The 18,225-nt window shown below is 36.3% G+C and overlaps 1 protein-coding gene and 6 non-coding genes across 7 annotated transcripts in view; 3 read left to right on the forward strand and 4 right to left on the reverse strand.

The window, feature by feature from the left end:
• Positions 1-8,530, reverse strand: part of EcR (Ecdysone receptor) — a 93,616-nt gene extending 85,086 nt beyond the window's left edge. Inside the window, 4 exon segments of the mRNA XM_068291220.1 lie at positions 3,050-3,216; positions 3,281-3,774; positions 7,339-7,457; positions 8,292-8,530. Of these exon segments, the coding sequence (XP_068147321.1) occupies positions 3,050-3,216; positions 3,281-3,630 (517 nt within the window). The 5' untranslated portion in view covers positions 3,631-3,774; positions 7,339-7,457; positions 8,292-8,530.
• Positions 3,836-3,909, reverse strand: TRNAN-GUU (transfer RNA asparagine (anticodon GUU)). The gene has a single exon. It is a non-coding gene; the product is annotated as a tRNA-Asn (tRNA).
• On the forward strand, positions 4,175-4,248 carry TRNAN-GUU (transfer RNA asparagine (anticodon GUU)). Its single transcript has one exon. It is a non-coding gene; the product is annotated as a tRNA-Asn (tRNA).
• Positions 4,989-5,062, reverse strand: TRNAN-GUU (transfer RNA asparagine (anticodon GUU)). Its single transcript has one exon. It is a non-coding gene; the product is annotated as a tRNA-Asn (tRNA).
• Positions 8,531-15,891: 7,361 nt separating the features above from the next.
• Positions 15,892-15,964, forward strand: TRNAR-ACG (transfer RNA arginine (anticodon ACG)). Its single transcript has one exon. It is a non-coding gene; the product is annotated as a tRNA-Arg (tRNA).
• A 528-nt stretch (positions 15,965-16,492) lies between these two features.
• Positions 16,493-16,566, reverse strand: TRNAN-GUU (transfer RNA asparagine (anticodon GUU)). Its single transcript has one exon. It is a non-coding gene; the product is annotated as a tRNA-Asn (tRNA).
• Positions 16,567-17,182: 616 nt separating this feature from the next.
• On the forward strand, positions 17,183-17,256 carry TRNAN-GUU (transfer RNA asparagine (anticodon GUU)). The gene has a single exon. It is a non-coding gene; the product is annotated as a tRNA-Asn (tRNA).
• Positions 17,257-18,225: the final 969 nt, after the last annotated feature.

Here is an 18,225-nt window from a genome sequence, read left to right on the forward strand (position 1 = left end):
CAAATGGCCAAAATGAATGTATCTTTGCTCTTACCTCATCAAAAACGTGAGTTTTTATCGATAACACTTACCTGAAAAGGAAAAGAAAATTTCAGAAATTTAGTTAGGAATTTGAAACATTTATTCGAACTTAAAATATTTACGTAAATTCTCAACATTTCTAAATCTTTGAACTCAAAGAGAAAGTACAAATCAAAAATCTTACTTAGTTTTTGGCAAAATATTAGCAATTGGTATGGCCATTGGTAACTGAGTTTAAATTACAGAATAATCTAGCCAATATTCTTGAAGAATGTGTTTTTGATGTCATTACTACACTGTCTAAGAGCATATATCAAAATATAGCGGATTTGAAGACAACTCAGAGGACTAACAACACTCTATATTATGGAGAGCTGCATGAATACCTTTCTATTCATTTGATTCAGTCAAGCACTTAACCAATGAATGAATGACATCGACTACTACTTTAGCACTCATTTCTATTCATTATTCTTTTTAGCCCTATTGAATTGAGGAATGTTGTTTATAGGACTACACGTCGTAAATGTCGATCTCAATGCATAGAGACACCTCTCTACCACATATTCATTCCTACTATTTCACATTGAAAGGAAATTACTCAACCTTCTGTCGTAATCAGAAATGCCCAGGATTGGAATTTTACAGATTTTTTTAAAGAAACGATATCTTAAGTTTGCGCATATCAGAACAAATTATCGTTATAAGAGAGAAACTGATATATATATATAGGTACAACTATCTATAGAGCTTAGAGAGCTGAACAATCAGAAGTCTGACAGTTACTACAACCACTCTATGCTTATCAAGTAAATACTATTTCAGTATGGTCTAAATAAATTTAGTTTAAAATGTAATTTAAAGAGTGAAACTATGCTAACTATGCTCCTTGGAGATCATAGACTACTACGCAGACTATTCCTGTGCAAATATGTTGATGGAAATTCAGCAATTCCCCTGTCTCATTGACAATTCTCATTCATTTTTGACTCCATTACTCACCAATCAATTTGATTAATGTGACAATACTGTGACTTGAAGTTTATTAACCTGCGCCAAGTGATTGCGTATCAGGAAAATATTAAATTTAATGTGACGCACCTACGAAACCAAGAAATTAGAAACGGAACACGGAGAACTCCCCGGTGCCCGGCCCCAAACACAGACGGGCAATGATAAACACGGGCACACAGACAATCCCCCCCCCCACCCCCCTAGCTAGATGGGTATAGAGAGAAATGTATGAAACGTGCCTTTCACCTTTCACGTGAAAACGTGGCCAACTTCAAGGTCACGAATTGCAGACAACCCAACCAAAAGTTGGAGGATGGGTGGGAAAGCTTCGCTCAGTCATTCAGTTCAGAATGTAAGCCTCAAAATTACCAAAACGCGCCGCAGACAGACACGAAGAGGCAGAAGCAGAGGCGGAGAGAGGGCGGAGGCTCCTGAGTGTAGGCGTCTGACTCTGACAATGGCAATAAAGTTGAAAGTTGAAGGTCACCAGACGACGACGACGACGACTGCTTCGACGATGAGGAGAATGCCACAGACATCTGCCACAGCTCTGCTCTACTCTGCTCTGCTCTGTCGACGTCGTTTTTTGGCACTGCGCGTCGAGACAACAAACTTTGAGGTAGAACCAAATGAACCACCCACCAAAAAGTCACCCAACCAGACGAAGGACATACGCATCATACGGCTTGGCCGGCCCAGCCCGGACAACGCCCCTATCAAAAAAAAAAAAAGGGAACGCACACAGCTTCACAAATTCTTTAGGGTCGCTTTTGGGTTTTTATGGGTCCTAAAATAAAATGGCCAAGTCGGCCCAAAAATAATCGATTCGCTCCATCTACCCCAAAAAACGGCGCCGTTTTGTGCGTGTGCTTGAACTTGGGGGCTTTTAGCTTGTACAAGTGTCTGGCGGTGAGCGGAGCAAAGCAAAGGAGCAACACCGAAAAACAAGGACCCAGAAAGTGGGTGGCATAATGAAATCATGCCAAGGCTGTTTCGGTTAACTTTTATGTGTATCAGACAGAAGAAAATCCTTCTCTCAACATCAGTTTTTTTTTTTCCTCTTCCTTTCTTGCCATTTTACTGGCAATTTCGCCTTGGCCCCAAGTGGGGCACACCTCTTCTTCTTATTCTTCTTCTCTGCTGCTGTGTGCAATGTGGCGTATGCGCAATCCTTAAACAAGAATGATGTAGACGAAAAATATATAGAAGTAGATAATGGAGAATGGTTGCCGCCTCCAAAGACCAACCAAATAACAACATTTTGTTTGCATGCTTGATTTCGTTCTTAGCACATTTTCTTGACGTTTTCATTTCATTGCGTTTCTGTTCGACGTGTTTTTTTTTTTTGCTGTTGATCCACATAATTGGTAATTTATATGTGCATTAATCTTGAAACTAAATAGTTAGTCTCTATATAGGAACACTTTGGTTACCTATTCTCAATCGCTGTTCGAGAGAGATACTTTATACCTTATTGTGTGACCTTTGACACTCATTTGCAGTCAAGAGCTGTAAATCTAAACAGAACGTCCTTGTGGGTAGTCCTTGACTCACAATCAGTCATTTTAATTGGTAGGCATTTCTCAAAATTTGGTAGGGTTAAGCTTCGATTATCATTAGATAAATATTAAAGCAGACTGCTCGGCTCTTAAGACTTGACTTCACTATAAGCAATATTTAATTTAATTCTTATTTTGTACGATTCTTTCATTAATAAAGTACGATTCTTTTTATGGCCAATCTTAAGTTAGTCATTTATTAGTCAACTAAAATATCTTCACATCAAAGTGAATTAATTTTTAAAGGTATTTTCAAACAAAGTTGTATGAAATTCAGCACTGCTTGCTTAACAGTACGTTGCAACAGTGGCGCACTCTAGCTCAAAAGCAGTTCAGTTCAACTTATGAGTTAACAGCAGAAAAGAGCTTTCTGTTAACAGAGCGAACGTTATTTTTCAAAACGTTTACCGCCTTCTGCTAAAAAAAAAAAAACCCCTTTTAGGAGTCGGACTAACCTGTTTTGCCATTGGGACTGTAGGGATCGTAGCTGCCTGCAGACATGGGCGATGCATAACCGTTCGACATGTTGTAACTGTGATTCTGTGATCCCGGCGATGGTGATAAGGGCGGAGCGGAACTGGGCACGCTACCCGGACTCGGAGTGGACATCCAATCCTCGGGACTGCAATAAGGAGTATAATGAATTAAATTTTGCGTTAGGATTAACTAAGTGCTGCTTAACTTACGCATCTAGACGTGGTCTCTTGACCACTAAATGGCCATTGGCAGCAGCTTTCGAAGTGGAAGCCACTCCCACTCCTGTTTCAGTTGTTGTTGCTCCTGCTGCTGCTGTTATTGCTGTCGATGTTGTTATTGTCTTCGGTGGAGCTACAATGGTAACAGTGGTGGAATTGTGACCAGCTCCCACGCCCACACCTACTCCGCCTCCTGCAGCCGCTGTTGCTGCTGTCAAATTATTGGTGGTCAGGGCTATGACGTCTGGCATGGGTTCTAATTTTATTGTTGTTGTGGGTGTTGTGGATTGTCCGGTTTCCGATTGCTGCTGTTGCTGTGTTGCGGCATTCAAACGGTACATTTTTCGTTGAGATTCTTCTTACAATTTACTACTGATTGTTCTTCTTCGTTTTGTTGTTGTAACAATATTTGACAACATGGCCACGCCTTCATGTTGCCCAATTGCATTGTATTTACATAGTTTTCGCCGCAAACCAACAAATATCTAACAAGAAAAAGAGAAAAAAAACATTAAAAAAAAAATAGGAAGTAAAAAATATTACTCACGCCCCCGGGTGGACTCGAACCACCAACCTTTCGGTTAACAGCCGAACGCGCTAACCGATTGCGCCACGGAGGCACATGTCTGAGGTCGGTCAAATATCTCACTTAACATAACGTGCAGTAATAATTCATGTTGACGTGTTTTTTTTGCAGAATTCTTAAATCGCCCTTCCAATTGGCATTGAATTGCAACCATCATTATCTATATCTAAAGCAAACAAGGAACTATTTTGTCTAACTGACTATCTTATCTAAACTACATGCAATTTCCTATTTAATTTGGCTTAACAGCTTGTTACACAATTGGCGAATTTTAGTTGATTTCGAAAGGGCAACAAGCAGCCTCCGTGGCGCAATCGGTTAGCGCGTTCGGCTGTTAACCGAAAGGTTGGTGGTTCGAGTCCACCCGGGGGCGCAAAGCAACTTTTTTGTTTCTATTTTAAGAAAATTTGTATTTATTTATTTCTTATTAAATAGATTTATTCTTATTTGACAGTAGTTAGTTAAATGAAACTCTTGAATCGAACTAAATAGAATTCTACCTACTATTTTGAAAATACGTGGGACTTGACAGTTTCCAATTATTTTTTAGGACTCAAGTCTTAACATTTAGGAGTCAATATAATGAAAGAAATTATTATAATTAGTTATAATTATTTATAACATTCTTTCCAGAGTAATTAGGTCTCCCCAGCTCAAATTAAGGATTTTTAAAGGAAGATTTAGTAGGTGGATCCACTGATCCACTGAGGTGGAAAACAAAATTGAATTCGCATTTTCATATTTATATTTTGACCCTCATTTCTTATATTTAATATTTTCAATCTTAGTTTTACCTTTTTAATCTTTCCATTACGTTCCTATAATCTCAAGAAGTTTGGATTCTACCATTTATTTCCACTTTATATCAAAATACATGTTAAGTTCTTTACTCTTTTGTACGTCAAAGTGTTGTTAAATTACCAATTTTTGAGTTTAGTATTTTTGACAACTTAAACTTTTTAAATATTGCTTTTATACAAAATAAGAAAGAATTTTTGGGGGGGTCATCAAATGTTGTTTTCATATTAATGACAATTTTAATAAATTCAAAGCAAAGAATTAACAATTCTATGTTAAAAAAAAAAGAAAGAAAACAACAAAAAAATTGCTTTGCGCCCCCGGGTGGACTCGAACCACCAACCTTTCGGTTAACAGCCGAACGCGCTAACCGATTGCGCCACGGAGGCAGATGCCGACAAGCCTTCAGGTGACGCATTTAACTGATGAACTTGCAATGCTCTGGACTTTGCTTTAGCCAACAATGATGCAATTATTAAAATATATGGCAATAAATTCCTAATAAAGAAATATTAAGCTTAGTCATTCGACATTTAGTCTATATATATGTATATACAAATCAAATTAATATACAATTCTCACAGTATATATTACATGAGCAGATGTCAATTACCTCAACTGATGTGAGTGTAAAACTACCTGACAAATGAGGTCAATGCAGTAGTTTAATGCACTTTAAATACGTATGACATGCAAACATAATACTTTGTAACCCCCAGACTGCCAGAAGGCGGTGTCTTTTGTTTGTGCAAATTGAATTCCCAAGAGAGAAGGCCCTCCCACTTCACACGCACACACACACACATAGACAAGCACACATCCATAGAGGGGAAACCATGCGAGACGCCGACAAAATGGCGTAAGCATATTGACCCAGAATCCTTGATAAGGTCGTTTCTCTATATGTAGTACATTCAGAGTGTGGAGAAAAAACGAACGAACTACGTTGACGTTGACCCAATTTCCCCTATAGATGCTTATATAATAACCCACCTAGCCTTTCCCTCTCTCTTTCTCTTCCCTGGGGCACCGTCATCTTTCATATAATATATGTTTATTAAATTTTAATAAAAGCGGAAAAGCGAAATGCTAAAATTAGATTTAGACAGATTGCAATCTATTTATCGCACATGAAAAATAGACTCTCGAGACCCTTGCAACTCACCTGACCCCCTACCACCCTCCCTCCCTTCACATTGTATAATGCATTTCATTTGCATTACCCAAAGTTTATTCGCCTTTCATTTCGCTTGTGTTGCACTTGCACTAATTTTCTATATGGACCCAGAGAGTTTACGGTTGACGGTGACTAAACAAATAGACAGAGACACAGAGACTTTTGACTGACCGACCGACCGACCGACCGACCGACCGTCAGTTCCCTCAACCCACAGCCCACCGAAAGACCGACGACGCAAACGATGCATTTCCGTTGCAAAAATAACACAATTTTGTTTCTTTTCTTTTTTGTGTGAGAGGGAAAACTTGGCGGCGACAATAACAAAAACAAAAAAGAGAATCAAAATCCTCCTCATCTGCATTTCCAATTGCCAACAACGTCGGGGAGGGCAAAAAAACAAAACCAAAAATAAAAAGAAAACATTTTGCAATTTATGTACATAACAATTAGCCCAAAAGAATTCTTCCTTATACGTTTTTTTGTTGGCCTTTTTAGGGGCAAATAAGTTTTAGGAGGATTATATAGAATGATAAAAAGAAAACTCAATGATCATTTAACCATTTCATTTTTAATAATTCTAATAGTGGGTCCTATTTAAGGCTCCAGACTTCTAAATATCTGACTAATTATGACAAATGTTCTTCTTAAGTCGCTGAAACATTTTGCAAGAACTGGAAAACTATTCTTCAGGTCATACCAAAACTGTAATAGATATTTGGCTGTATTATAGCATTAAAACTATCGATAATAAAGTCCTAAGGGGTTCCAGACGTTATGAAGCTCAACTGACGACTTTTAAAGCTAAAAATGCTATATCTTTATTAAGTTTAAGAGTTCTGCATACTAATGTATTTGTAATTTCTTTTTAGTTAAATTATTAATTCACATGTGTTATCTGTGATAATTCTCCAAACCAGTTTCTAATTAGACTTAATATAATTGAAATTCACTAAAAATCTCATTTATGTAATTAAATTTTTGTATAACTATTGAAAAATATCCAATTATGAAGGCTTCTTAGCCTTAGAAGTAGAGATAAGAATTCTATATGATAATAGAGACAGAAATCCAGATCAATTTGCTTAATTTCCCTACTTCTATGGTAATATTTTAAATGCAACTAACATAAGACTAGAAAAACATTCCATTATTCATTTTATTTAATTAGTGCTTATAAAAGTAGTGAAATCTATTTATTTTTGATAACAAACAGTGTCTGCTGCACCTTTTTTTTTTTTAAATATATCCCAGAAGTAATTGTGATAAACAAATAGAAAAACATTTGTGGATTAATTTCAATAAAAAGGTAAAAAAAAAAATGTCAAATAGTGTATATTATCTATAAGGCGACTTAATGGAACGACCAATAATCGTTGCTACTAAAAAGGACCTTTGAGGATCTTTATGAACTATTGAATCTGCTTAGTTAAAGACTTTCAAGGACTATTGTATGTATTTTGCCTTTAAAAGTTACTCATTACTCACCCAATGTAACATGCAATTAATGTATTAATCCAAAGAGAGTAATATCAATATGAATATTTGTTGTATTTGTGCTTAATTGTCATTAAATTTGTCACTTTTGTAGAATTATTAAACGAAATCTGCAAAATTGAAGCAGTAAATAGAAATCAACATTTAATATTCACTTTTTGATCACTGTGCAAATGCATTTTGTTACAAATCAAAGACACAAAAAGAGAGAGAGACACAGACAGAAGAGAGTCCATGGGAGAGCGCAAACAAACAGCGGTCGGGTGAGCTCGATAGTGAGAGAGCGAGAGAGAGAGAGAACAAAAAGCTTTGACTGGAAATGGGGCTGGCTGTTGGCTGCAACTGCAACCGCCTGCAGCAGCCCCCAGACACGTGCATTTTGTGACTTGAATTTAACATTTTTTTTTGTTTTTGGTTTTTTGGCAGCTAGCAATTATTACAGACAGGCCAGGAAAGAAACACAAACGCAGCAAAAAAAAAAAACATATCATTTTTATTGCAGTTGTTGGCGTTTTTGTTTTATATTTTTTGCTTTAAAATGCATTTTTGGTTTTGGATGATTTAAGAAACATTTCGATGCTCTCCGGCCAAGTGCTCTCTTTCGCTCTCACTCACTGTTACTCTCACCATCGTGGCGGGCTCGTTCTCTCACACACACACACACACTAGCAAAGAGAGCGAGTAAACAAGCGCCAACTGCAGGAAAAGGTAGTAGTAGCAAGGGAATGGAGGGAGGGAGCGGGAGTTAAGACACACACATTGTACTCGTTAAAGGGGAAGGTGGAGGGGGAGGGTAGACGTGTCACAACTCCAACACGGCACAGTTTTCTTTTTGCTTTTTTTTGTGTAAACGTTCTTCTTCTTCGTCTTCTTAAGACTTTTTTCTTAACACTCTTTTTCTTCACAATTTATAAAATTCCCGCACAACAGCAACAACAACTTACACACAGAGAAAGAGCAGGGGGAAACCAAATAGAGTGCAAGATAGTAAACGAAAGGAGGGAGAAAGGACTGTTTGGACACGAGCGCGGATAGTTCGTTCAGTCTCCGTTAATTAATTTGTTTTCTGATTTGTTCAATAGTCTATTTCTAGCACAATATTTTAATTTGTTTCTATTTTCCTCTGCATCTTATTTGTTCAACTTTACACGAGAGCCGCCGCGACGCGAACGCAACTGTGTGTTTTTTTTTTTTGTCAATATAAACTTTACCTTCTTTCTTTCTCTCTGATTCTCGGATTGTCTCTCGCTCTCTGGGTAAAGCTCCAAGAGCAGAATGTGCGACTTTGTATGTGGGTGAAGGGTGGGTGAGGTAGGTGGCGGGGTTGTCTTTCTCTCTCTTTGTTTTGCTTCTCTTCTGCATTAACAGCATCATTTGCGAGCAATGTAAACTAACATGCATAATGTTAATTTTACTTTTGGTTTTGCGTTGTATTTGGTTTTTGTCTTTTCATTTTGTTTTTTCGGTTTGTTTTAGCCACAGTGGGCAAAGGTAATTGAGTTGCAATATAAAATTTATGTATCTTTCAAATTAGTGTTCTCTTTGAGAACTTCTTTTATTCAATAGTTGTACATATCTAACTACATATGTACATACTAATACATACATACAAATGTATGTCAGATATCGTAAATTTTCTCAACGAGTTTGGATGATAAGCATTGGACAAGTAAAGACGAATAGTAAGTTAAGCGTAACTTAAGCTTTAATAGTCATTTTTAATCCATTGCGGATCATTTGGATATATATTTTATATTCAGTTTCATAAGAATCCCCAATAATACAAATTTGACGATTGTATTTATAAGATGTACATATTTCGTTTTTTAATTTGCATATGTATCTAACCCACTGTAAGCTCATGGCACTTGCGTGTTGAGTTGTTGTTGTTGTTGTTCTTTGGGTTTGGGCCACTGTGAAAACTGGTTTTTGATATGGGCTCTCCCCCCTACACCGCACACCCCACCTTGAAACACCATCCTCTCCCGCCCACCTTTACGCTCATTGTAGACTCCGGATTGCTGCTCTGCTGCGCCGCTGCTGCTGCTATTCTTGGTTTCTTTTTGTGTTGTGGCTTTTTAAGCTCTACTTGTTGGTCTCTTTTGCTGTTGTTGTTGTGACTTTGTAACACACTTTTTGTTGTAGTTGTTGTTGTTGATTTCGCCTGCTATGTGACTTTTGATTTTAATGGATATTTCTTTTTTTTTTTTTGTTGCTTTTTTTTTTTTTTGGATTTTGTTAATGGAATTTTCGTTCTCTTTCTGTGGGCTGCGGCTGGGCCATGCACTCTCTCTACCCCTTCACCACCCCTCTCTTTTTTCCATCTTCCATCCTGCTCTCTTAGTGAGTGCATTTGTGGGCTTAAGAACGTGTGATTGTTGCTTTTTTATTCGTGGGAATTTGGCAATGCTTTTTTTTTCTTATTTCTATGGAAAAATGTCAGCTGAGAGAACGAGAGAGAGTTTAATTGAAATGGAAATTTACCGTTTCGTAGATGACAATTTGTACCTTCACACATAACCTCACTAATTAACCAATAATAGTCTATTGAACCCAACGCAATGTTTCGTGCAGGGAATCCAAAAAAGCGCAAAGGTTGGAAAAGAAAGCAAAATTTTTGCATCCAGCTTAGGCCCCTCCCTCTCTCATACAAATGAAGCTAACCGAAGGCCAGAACTAAAGTTAACAGGGAAAAATCTAGAAAAATTTAATGGCAAATTGTTTACATATTTTACAAATTTCTCAGCAAATTACTTGATTTTGTCATGGTCATTGGTTTCACTTAGTTGGCTAACAATCGAAGGAACCTGTTACAACTGTCAAAGAGAGAGAGAGAGAGCTTAGATCAGCTGATCCAAATGACATAGATTCGCTGGAATAACAGTACTTTAATAATAAGTTCACTAAACTGTTTCTAACTGTAATTCGCTACACTAACCGTAATCAAATTTGAATATGCTTATTTTTAACTTTTCTTAACAATTTTCGATTGACCTGATTTGAAAATTATTAGCAAAAAATCCATTCCACACCTATTTCCTGTGTGTTTGTGTGTGTTTGATGGAGGAGCATGATAAACAAGGTTCATTTAGAAGGGAATTCCTCCATTCACGCCCCAATTGAGTGTGTCTCGACACGCCAACAAAACGCGGCAATAAACAAAAAAAAAAAAAAAAACAAAAACCAAAGAAACAAAATACGAGAAAGCGCAGTGTCTCAGAGCGCAGCGATGACGAAAATGTTAAATCAACGACTACAACAACACCAAAAAACACCAACAACAACGACGACGGCAAGTTTAATGACATAAAACATCAAACTGACCTTCAACTCTGTGACTGAACCTTAGAAAACAAAAAAAAAAAAAACACTGAATAAATTTTACACACTCGCTCACACAGATACAGTCACTCACACACACACACACTCGCACATGCAACTTTACAAAGCTTACAAATTTACACCCAAAAGACAAGGAAAGAGAAATCTACCCAAAGAGAGGTAGAGACAGAGCGATTATGTGTGGGGGAGAGAAAGAGAGAGAGATAAAGATGAAAAATGAGATGGAGAGTGAACGGCACGAAACGCAGCGAGCCATGGCTAAAAAACAGAAAACAAAAACAAAAATTGATTGCAACCGCCAGTCGCCATAAGCCAAAAGCCGCAACCCAATTTACACCTAGTTGAAGACAAAATTATGCCCTAGAGACCTAGAGTTAGATCATCAATGGAAACTAACTAAAGTAATTTGAGAGCAGATTGATTCCTGAGATCTCACTTCAAGATCGTTCTGAAATCGCCAATCTGTTATTATACTGGCTAGACAAAAACAAAAAAGAACCAGTTCCCTTATATGTATGTATAATAAAGTAGAGTCTTCTACACTCAATAAGATCCATTTAGATAATTTTATGGATAATGTTGAGTATATGTACCTACATATAACTTCCTTTCGCCTTTAGATCTCTTTAAAATTTGTTGTAGCCATGGATTCTTACATTTAGTCCTAGAACTATTATTTCTACACAATTTTAGAGACCCATAGCAAGTCTTTCGAAGATCCTTGGTTTCCCATTCGAAACTTCTTTACAATATAAATCGTAAGACCTTAGTTTTTTCATCATACCTAATTTGAGGGAGAGTAGTGATTCGAGTAAAATATTTAAAAAAGAATCTGTTATTTCTTTAAGAACTCGGTCAATGCATTAAAGCTGGAGAAACCTGACTTCAAAGGGCCTAAACAGATAGTTTTTAACTAAACATAAGTTAAGTCAAAGTTAGCCTCAATTAGTTATAGGTTCTGGAAAAATCGGACAGTAAAGAGGATATAATATTCGATTTGGAACTTTCCAAACAATATTTTAGTTTAACATTAATACTCCAGTAAAAATTAGATTATTGAAAAACATAAAAATAATATAGAATTAGAATTTCATTTACTTCATTTCTAATTTTCTAAAGGTCCCAACTTGGAAAGTTAAATATTAAAAGGTTTAGAAATATGAGGAACTTTAAGTCAAACAAGGTTTTCGAAAGGAGAAAAATATTTAAAGTTTTTAAGAAATGAAATGTCTAACCAATTTCAGAATGTAACAAAATTTGTATATAATTAAAGTAAACTGCTTCAAAAAAAATACGAAAATTCGAAAATGAGTCCTAGTTAAATGAAAAATTTATAAAATTTTAGAAAAACTTTCCATTTGGAGTATCTTTTCCCAAAGAACTCAAGTTCTATGATTTCTCTAAATTTTTTGGTTACCTGCGCTCATCTCTGAAATTGTCAAAAGAGAGTTTTTGGTGAGTGTGTGTGTATGGCTGTTGTGTCACAGAGAGAGAGGCCTTAAAAATTGCATAGGCGATGACGATGACGTAAATTGCTCTTGCACTTGGTACATCTCGCAGTGCGCCGAGAGCCTGCGCTTTTGGGGCCCGAGAGCGGATCAAAAAAAAAAAAAAACTATGGGGATATGTACACTAGGGTGTGTGTGTGAAGGGTATGTAGTTTTGTATACGGCCTATTTTACATAGCATGTTTATTTTTGGCAGCGGCAGCAACTGCAGTCGCATTCACTCTCGTTTCACGATACGACGACGAGATGTTGGCTCAGTTCGTTTTTATTTTTGTTTTTTCCCATTTTTGTGTTGGTTGGTTGGTTTGTATGTTTTAGGGCGTTGTATGCATCATGTGATGATTGAGTTCAGTTGAGGGGGCCAAGGGAAGGGCCAAATGCATATGTACATATATATATAAATGCATATATGTATGTACATATCGTGCCTGCCATTTACACCTGTATAAAGTGACATAGGTAGGTCAATTTTTGTGCTTATTAGTTGGGATGAGAAAGGAGTGGGCCCTGGGGAGGGGCTTACTATGTGGGTTAAATTTTAATTTCTAGATTTACCAAAGTGACAATCACTTTGACAAGTCATTTATCCATTAAATCTATCATGTAAAACTTAGGCAAGGGAAATGAGGAAAATTGCATCCTGCAAGAACAACATTTTACCCTTCAGCTGCTTAAATTTCGATATCAAAGGTTTATTTTTACTATAACACTCTAAAAAGGTTTCGAAACACGAAATCTAGAATCTAGAAACGAATTCTGATAAGCTAACTAGCAACTTTTAAAACTTTACAACACTGGTAAGTGAGCTAGAATGGCTTTTTATAGGTTATAAAAACATATTTAAACCATTTAGACATTAATCTTCTAATTTTGTGAATCATTTTCTTGAAATATCACTATGAAATGGGATTTGAAATGGTTTCTGATAACTAAAAGGTAATTAGATGGTTTTCGAACAAAGTTTAAAGAAAATCAAAATAAAATGGGAAATTAAATAAAATTTTTGATAAATTAACGAAATGAATTTACAGTAGGCACCCAAAATCCATTTAAATTGGGTCGCAAAAGGGTTTAGAAAGATGAATATTACTTCAAAATTGGCACTTCAAACAATTCTAAAACCGATTTAATGTTATTTTAAGAGATTAAGAGTGGTAAATTATATTGTCTGGCAAGTGACCAACATAATCTATGTTTATAATACGGATAAGCTTAAGAACGTGCTTCAACGGTGCAAAGTTTCTATATACTTGGGATTTCAGTAAAATCTCTTCGTATGTTTAATAAATTAAACCAACTTAAATCTAACTTTTCCTATCTACTTAGTGCATATAATTTCCAATTCATTGGATGTCCCTTAAGCATTTATAGACATTATGTTTGCCATGGCAGACATTGCTTCATGTTTTATGCATGATGCAGACAACTGAAATTTCACCCAGGACACTGGAGGAGGAATTCCTGCAGTGTAATGGATATCAAATTCAAGCATAACATGGGTCAAAATGAGTTGGCTTGGTCAAAGTTCAAAGCTTTTAAGATGACTGGACTGTCGATGGCATTTCTGACACGCCCACACACAGCTTGACGTTGCATTTTCAGTTCTTTCCACTAGTTTTCTTCTAATGCGCATCCTTGACCCAAACAATACGGTGAAATTTTTGTGGGCCATGGGAGCGGAAAGGCGTACCAGAGTCGGTCTTAGCCTAACGAAGTGAAATGTTAAGTTGAATGCAAAGAAAATCACTCAATGAATGCTCTCACTGCTCTGGGAGATCATCATTGGGGGTGAAGGGGAATCGGAAGGGAAGAATTTGGGGCTTGTTGACACTGACCAAGTGGAAAGGTCTTCCACCTGACCCAGCCGTTATGGCGACAAAGCTTCGAACGGCAAGGACATGTCTCCGTCTCGGTATTAAATGGGATTTCAACCAGAGGAAAAATACTGCAAGAAAATCGATAAATTTCATTCGTGCAATATTCGTGTGGGTTTTTTTTATACCCTTGCAGAGGGTATTATAAAATTGGTCAGATGTTTGTAACGCACAGAAGGAGACGTTTCCGACCCCATAAAGTATATATATTCTTGATCAGCATGAGAAGCTAAGTCGATATAGCCATGTCCGTCTGTCCGTCGGTGCGTACGCGTTTTACTCGGGTGAGATAAAGTATGAAAATCTTTGGGATCGGACTACTATATCATATATGTAACTCTGGAACAAAAATTTTTGCAAAAATTGGAGTATCCCCATGAAATTTACCAATATAATAGAATTTGATATAAAATCTCAGATCCCAAAATTTGACCCTGATCTGATAAATAGAACACAAGTTACAGTCTATATAAATCGGTTCAATCGCTGCCGGCAGCTCTGCTTGCTGCCTACTACGTCATCATCAAATCAACAGAGGACATGCATACACACACAGACGCAACGCTACATAAACTGTATGTGTATGCGTGCGTTGCTTTGCTTAGGGAATGAGGGAAGAAGAAGAACAAATTGTACATAGTATGAAGAGTAAAATTGTTTTGTTTGTATATTAATGAATTGAGTTGCAGAAAACAAATTTTGAACATGTGAAATTATTATTGTCAAGGACTGCAAGGGTATATAAACTTCGGCATAGCCGAATTTAACTTCTTTGATATTTTTTTTTTGCTTTATGGAAAAAGAGTTTCCGTTTTATTTGGGAGGATTCTTGCATATTTTATAGCCTTTAATCGAGACAAAAGTGTATGAGTTTCTCCCGAGTGAGTGTTGAAAAGTGTTATTTAAACCTTTTTTGTCACACACACTCTCGGGGAGTGTTTGTGTGTGTGTGTGTGGGTGTGTGTGTGTGTGGAGAAGGTGCCAAAGTGGAAATACCAACTTAAAACAGGAGCGGCCACTTGTGACAATTTTCTCTAGTCCTTAAGGGGTGTGGCAAATCCTCGTGCTAGGAAACAAAATAAATGGCCTTAGCACAGTGGTTCGAAACGCATAACTCAATAAACTTCCATGTGAAGTTTTGCCCACTGTCGCAACTCAAAATGTGACTTTGTTAACTAGTTCTGGCATACAAACTTAAAAAATTAATAGGAGGCATTAAAACTAAATACCCCTCATTATAACTAAATTCCTCTTAGACTTTAAATATATCCAAGTAAGTTGTTTAAATCAATTCACATGCCTAATAACTATTTCGATAGATGTTTTACTAATAAAGTTCTGTTAATTTGAAGGGCTTTCTCATATTCAGGTTTGCCAAGTTTTAGTTTTTCCTCCAATTGACTTTAGTTTATGTGTGAAAATCAACAGCTGTAGACGCCCAAAAGGGGAGCAGAAACCCCCCTCTGTATATCAAATTTTCATAGTTCTTTAAACTTACCCAAAAAAAAAAAAAAAACACAATAAACGCTCGTCAAACTGTCTATTTGTGTTGTTCAACTGCAAATAGAAGAAGAATACAAAATTTAAATATACATAGGTATACTCGATGGAAGAGTTCAATAAACACATGTGGAAAACGAGTTTTATAGGCAATCAACAGGTAATGGCTGATGACGTCTATAACATGTTTCGGAGATTAATTAATTAGTTTGCATAAATTATTTTGGAAATAGAGAGACGAAAAACTCATAAAATTAGATCATTATTCAAAACTATTCAATGAATTTTATGTAAAACTTTTAACACGGCATAGATCAACCGGTCCTGTGGCGCAATGGATAACGCGTCTGACTACGGATCAGAAGATTCCAGGTTCGACTCCTGGCAGGATCGAAGTATAACTTTTTTTTAATTTTAAATATTTAAATTTAAATTTTTTAAATATTTAGATATAAGATGAAATCTTTCAATAGTTTTTGTTCCAAGTTGATTAAAAAAAGAATAAAATGAGGAAATATGTCAAAATGTTAGAAGCTGATTTCATTTTTTATTAACAGAAATTTATATGCAAATTATAAAAACAATTTAAATGAATTTGACAGACTGTTTCAAACAAAAATGGTCAAAGCAACTTTAAATAAATTAGATGAATATACTTTTAGCCCCTTTAATTGGAGTTTGAAAAATAATATTTTAACTTTTAAACTTAAGGGAGCTATGTTATCGAGATAATGATTAAACATACATATGAAAAAAAAGTTGTAATGTTCATTCAAAATACAAAATAATCTAATGAACTTTAACAATTAATTGACATTAGTGGGAACTATCTTCCATAAATGTGAAAACGAATTGAAGAAATTGAAAAGAGTTTAAGAAATTGTCAATTTCTTGAGAAATAAATGCAAAAAAGTTGTTTTGCGCCCCCGGGTGGACTCGAACCACCAACCTTTCGGTTAACAGCCGAACGCGCTAACCGATTGCGCCACGGAGGCTACGGAAATCCCACAAATTTATAGGTGATCATAAGCTTTAGGCTACGTTAACACCCTTATAGATGTAATAAATGTAAGCGCCATCTAGTAAAGTTTTCTAGGGAATAACAACGAAACTTTTATAATAACAAATCGAAATGGAATAATTGACAATATATTCAACTCACTCGACAACTTTACTAAAAGCTTACAAGTTTCTTTTAAAATAATTAGGTCTAGGGGCAAGAATTATCACCATTCGACTAGAATAATTATATATAATATATAGTAAAGAAGTTCTTCTAACAAAGAAACTCATGGTGTAAAGTCATTATCTCTAATTGTAAGTCTAGATAAACTAATACAAAGTTTAAGACCAAGTAAACTTTTGTACCATAAATTAAACTTATCTATTTCTTCCACTAGAGCTAATATTAGTTTACTTTCAGAAAGCTTTCTTCACGTGATGTTTAAATAAATGAAATGTTGAATTATTTCTCTCAAGACACAGTAAAATATATGTAATCTTTATCCAATTTATTATAATTAGAATTCTGTAAGACATATAATTCTATAAAGAACTGTCTATTCATCGTCTTAAACACAACTAGAGCTTCTGACTCGCAATGCACAAGCAGCCTCCGTGGCGCAATCGGTTAGCGCGTTCGGCTGTTAACCGAAAGGTTGGTGGTTCGAGTCCACCCGGGGGCGCAGAATAACTTTTTTGCATTTTTCGTATTTAAACTTTTTTTTTGTTTTTGGTGTGTAACCACTTGACCGAAGAGAGAGCGAATGCGTCCAACGATATACATCCAAGGTCACTTTGTTACAGAAAACTTGTAGAGCGACTCTTTAGTTTTTATACCATACACCCATAGGGTGAAATGGTATATTAAAGTCGCCAAAATGTATGTAACAGGCAGAAGGAAGCTTCTCCGACCCTATAAAGTATATATATTCTTGATCAGGATCAACAGCCGAGTCGATCTAGCCATGTCCGTCTGTCCGTCCGTCCGTCCGTCCGTCCGTCCGTCCGTATGAACACGCAGATCTCGGAGACTATAAGAGCTAGAGCCACCAAATTTGGTATGTATACTCGTGTAGTATGCACATGTTCAGAGTTAATTGGAATTTCGGCCACGCCCCCTTACGCCCCCAGGAATCACATAAAACTGTTTTTCTTAAAAAGTATGACAGCTAGAGACATAAAATTTAGTTTGTATACCCGATTAGTTAGTGCGCAGAAATTAACTGTTCAAACTTTTTGCCACACCCCCTTACGCCCCCAGGAATCACACAAAACTGTTTTTCTTAAAAAGTATAATAGCTAGAGACATCAAATTTGGTTTATATGCTCGGTTAGTTAGCGCGCAGAAACTAATTGTTTAAACTTTTTGCCACGCCCCCCTTCCGCCCCCGGAATTTACATAAAAGTGATTTCCTTAAAAACTATGATAGCTACCGACATCAAATTTAGTATGTAGACTAGCTTAATAGACGCGCAGATATTGGTTATTTAAACATTTTGCCACGCCCACTTCCGCCCCCGTAAATTAAACAAAACTGATTTTATCAAAAACTAACAAAGCTAAAGTCACCAAATTTAGTATGTATACTGGCATAGTATGCGCAGAGAATTTAGATATTTTCACATTTTGCCACGCCCACTTCCGCCTCCAT

The sequence above is a fragment of the Drosophila tropicalis genome, unplaced genomic scaffold, assembly GCF_018151085.1.
Source record: "Drosophila tropicalis isolate 14030-0801.00 unplaced genomic scaffold, ASM1815108v1 contig_593, whole genome shotgun sequence".
NCBI classification, from domain to species: Eukaryota; Metazoa; Arthropoda; class Insecta; order Diptera; family Drosophilidae; genus Drosophila; species Drosophila tropicalis.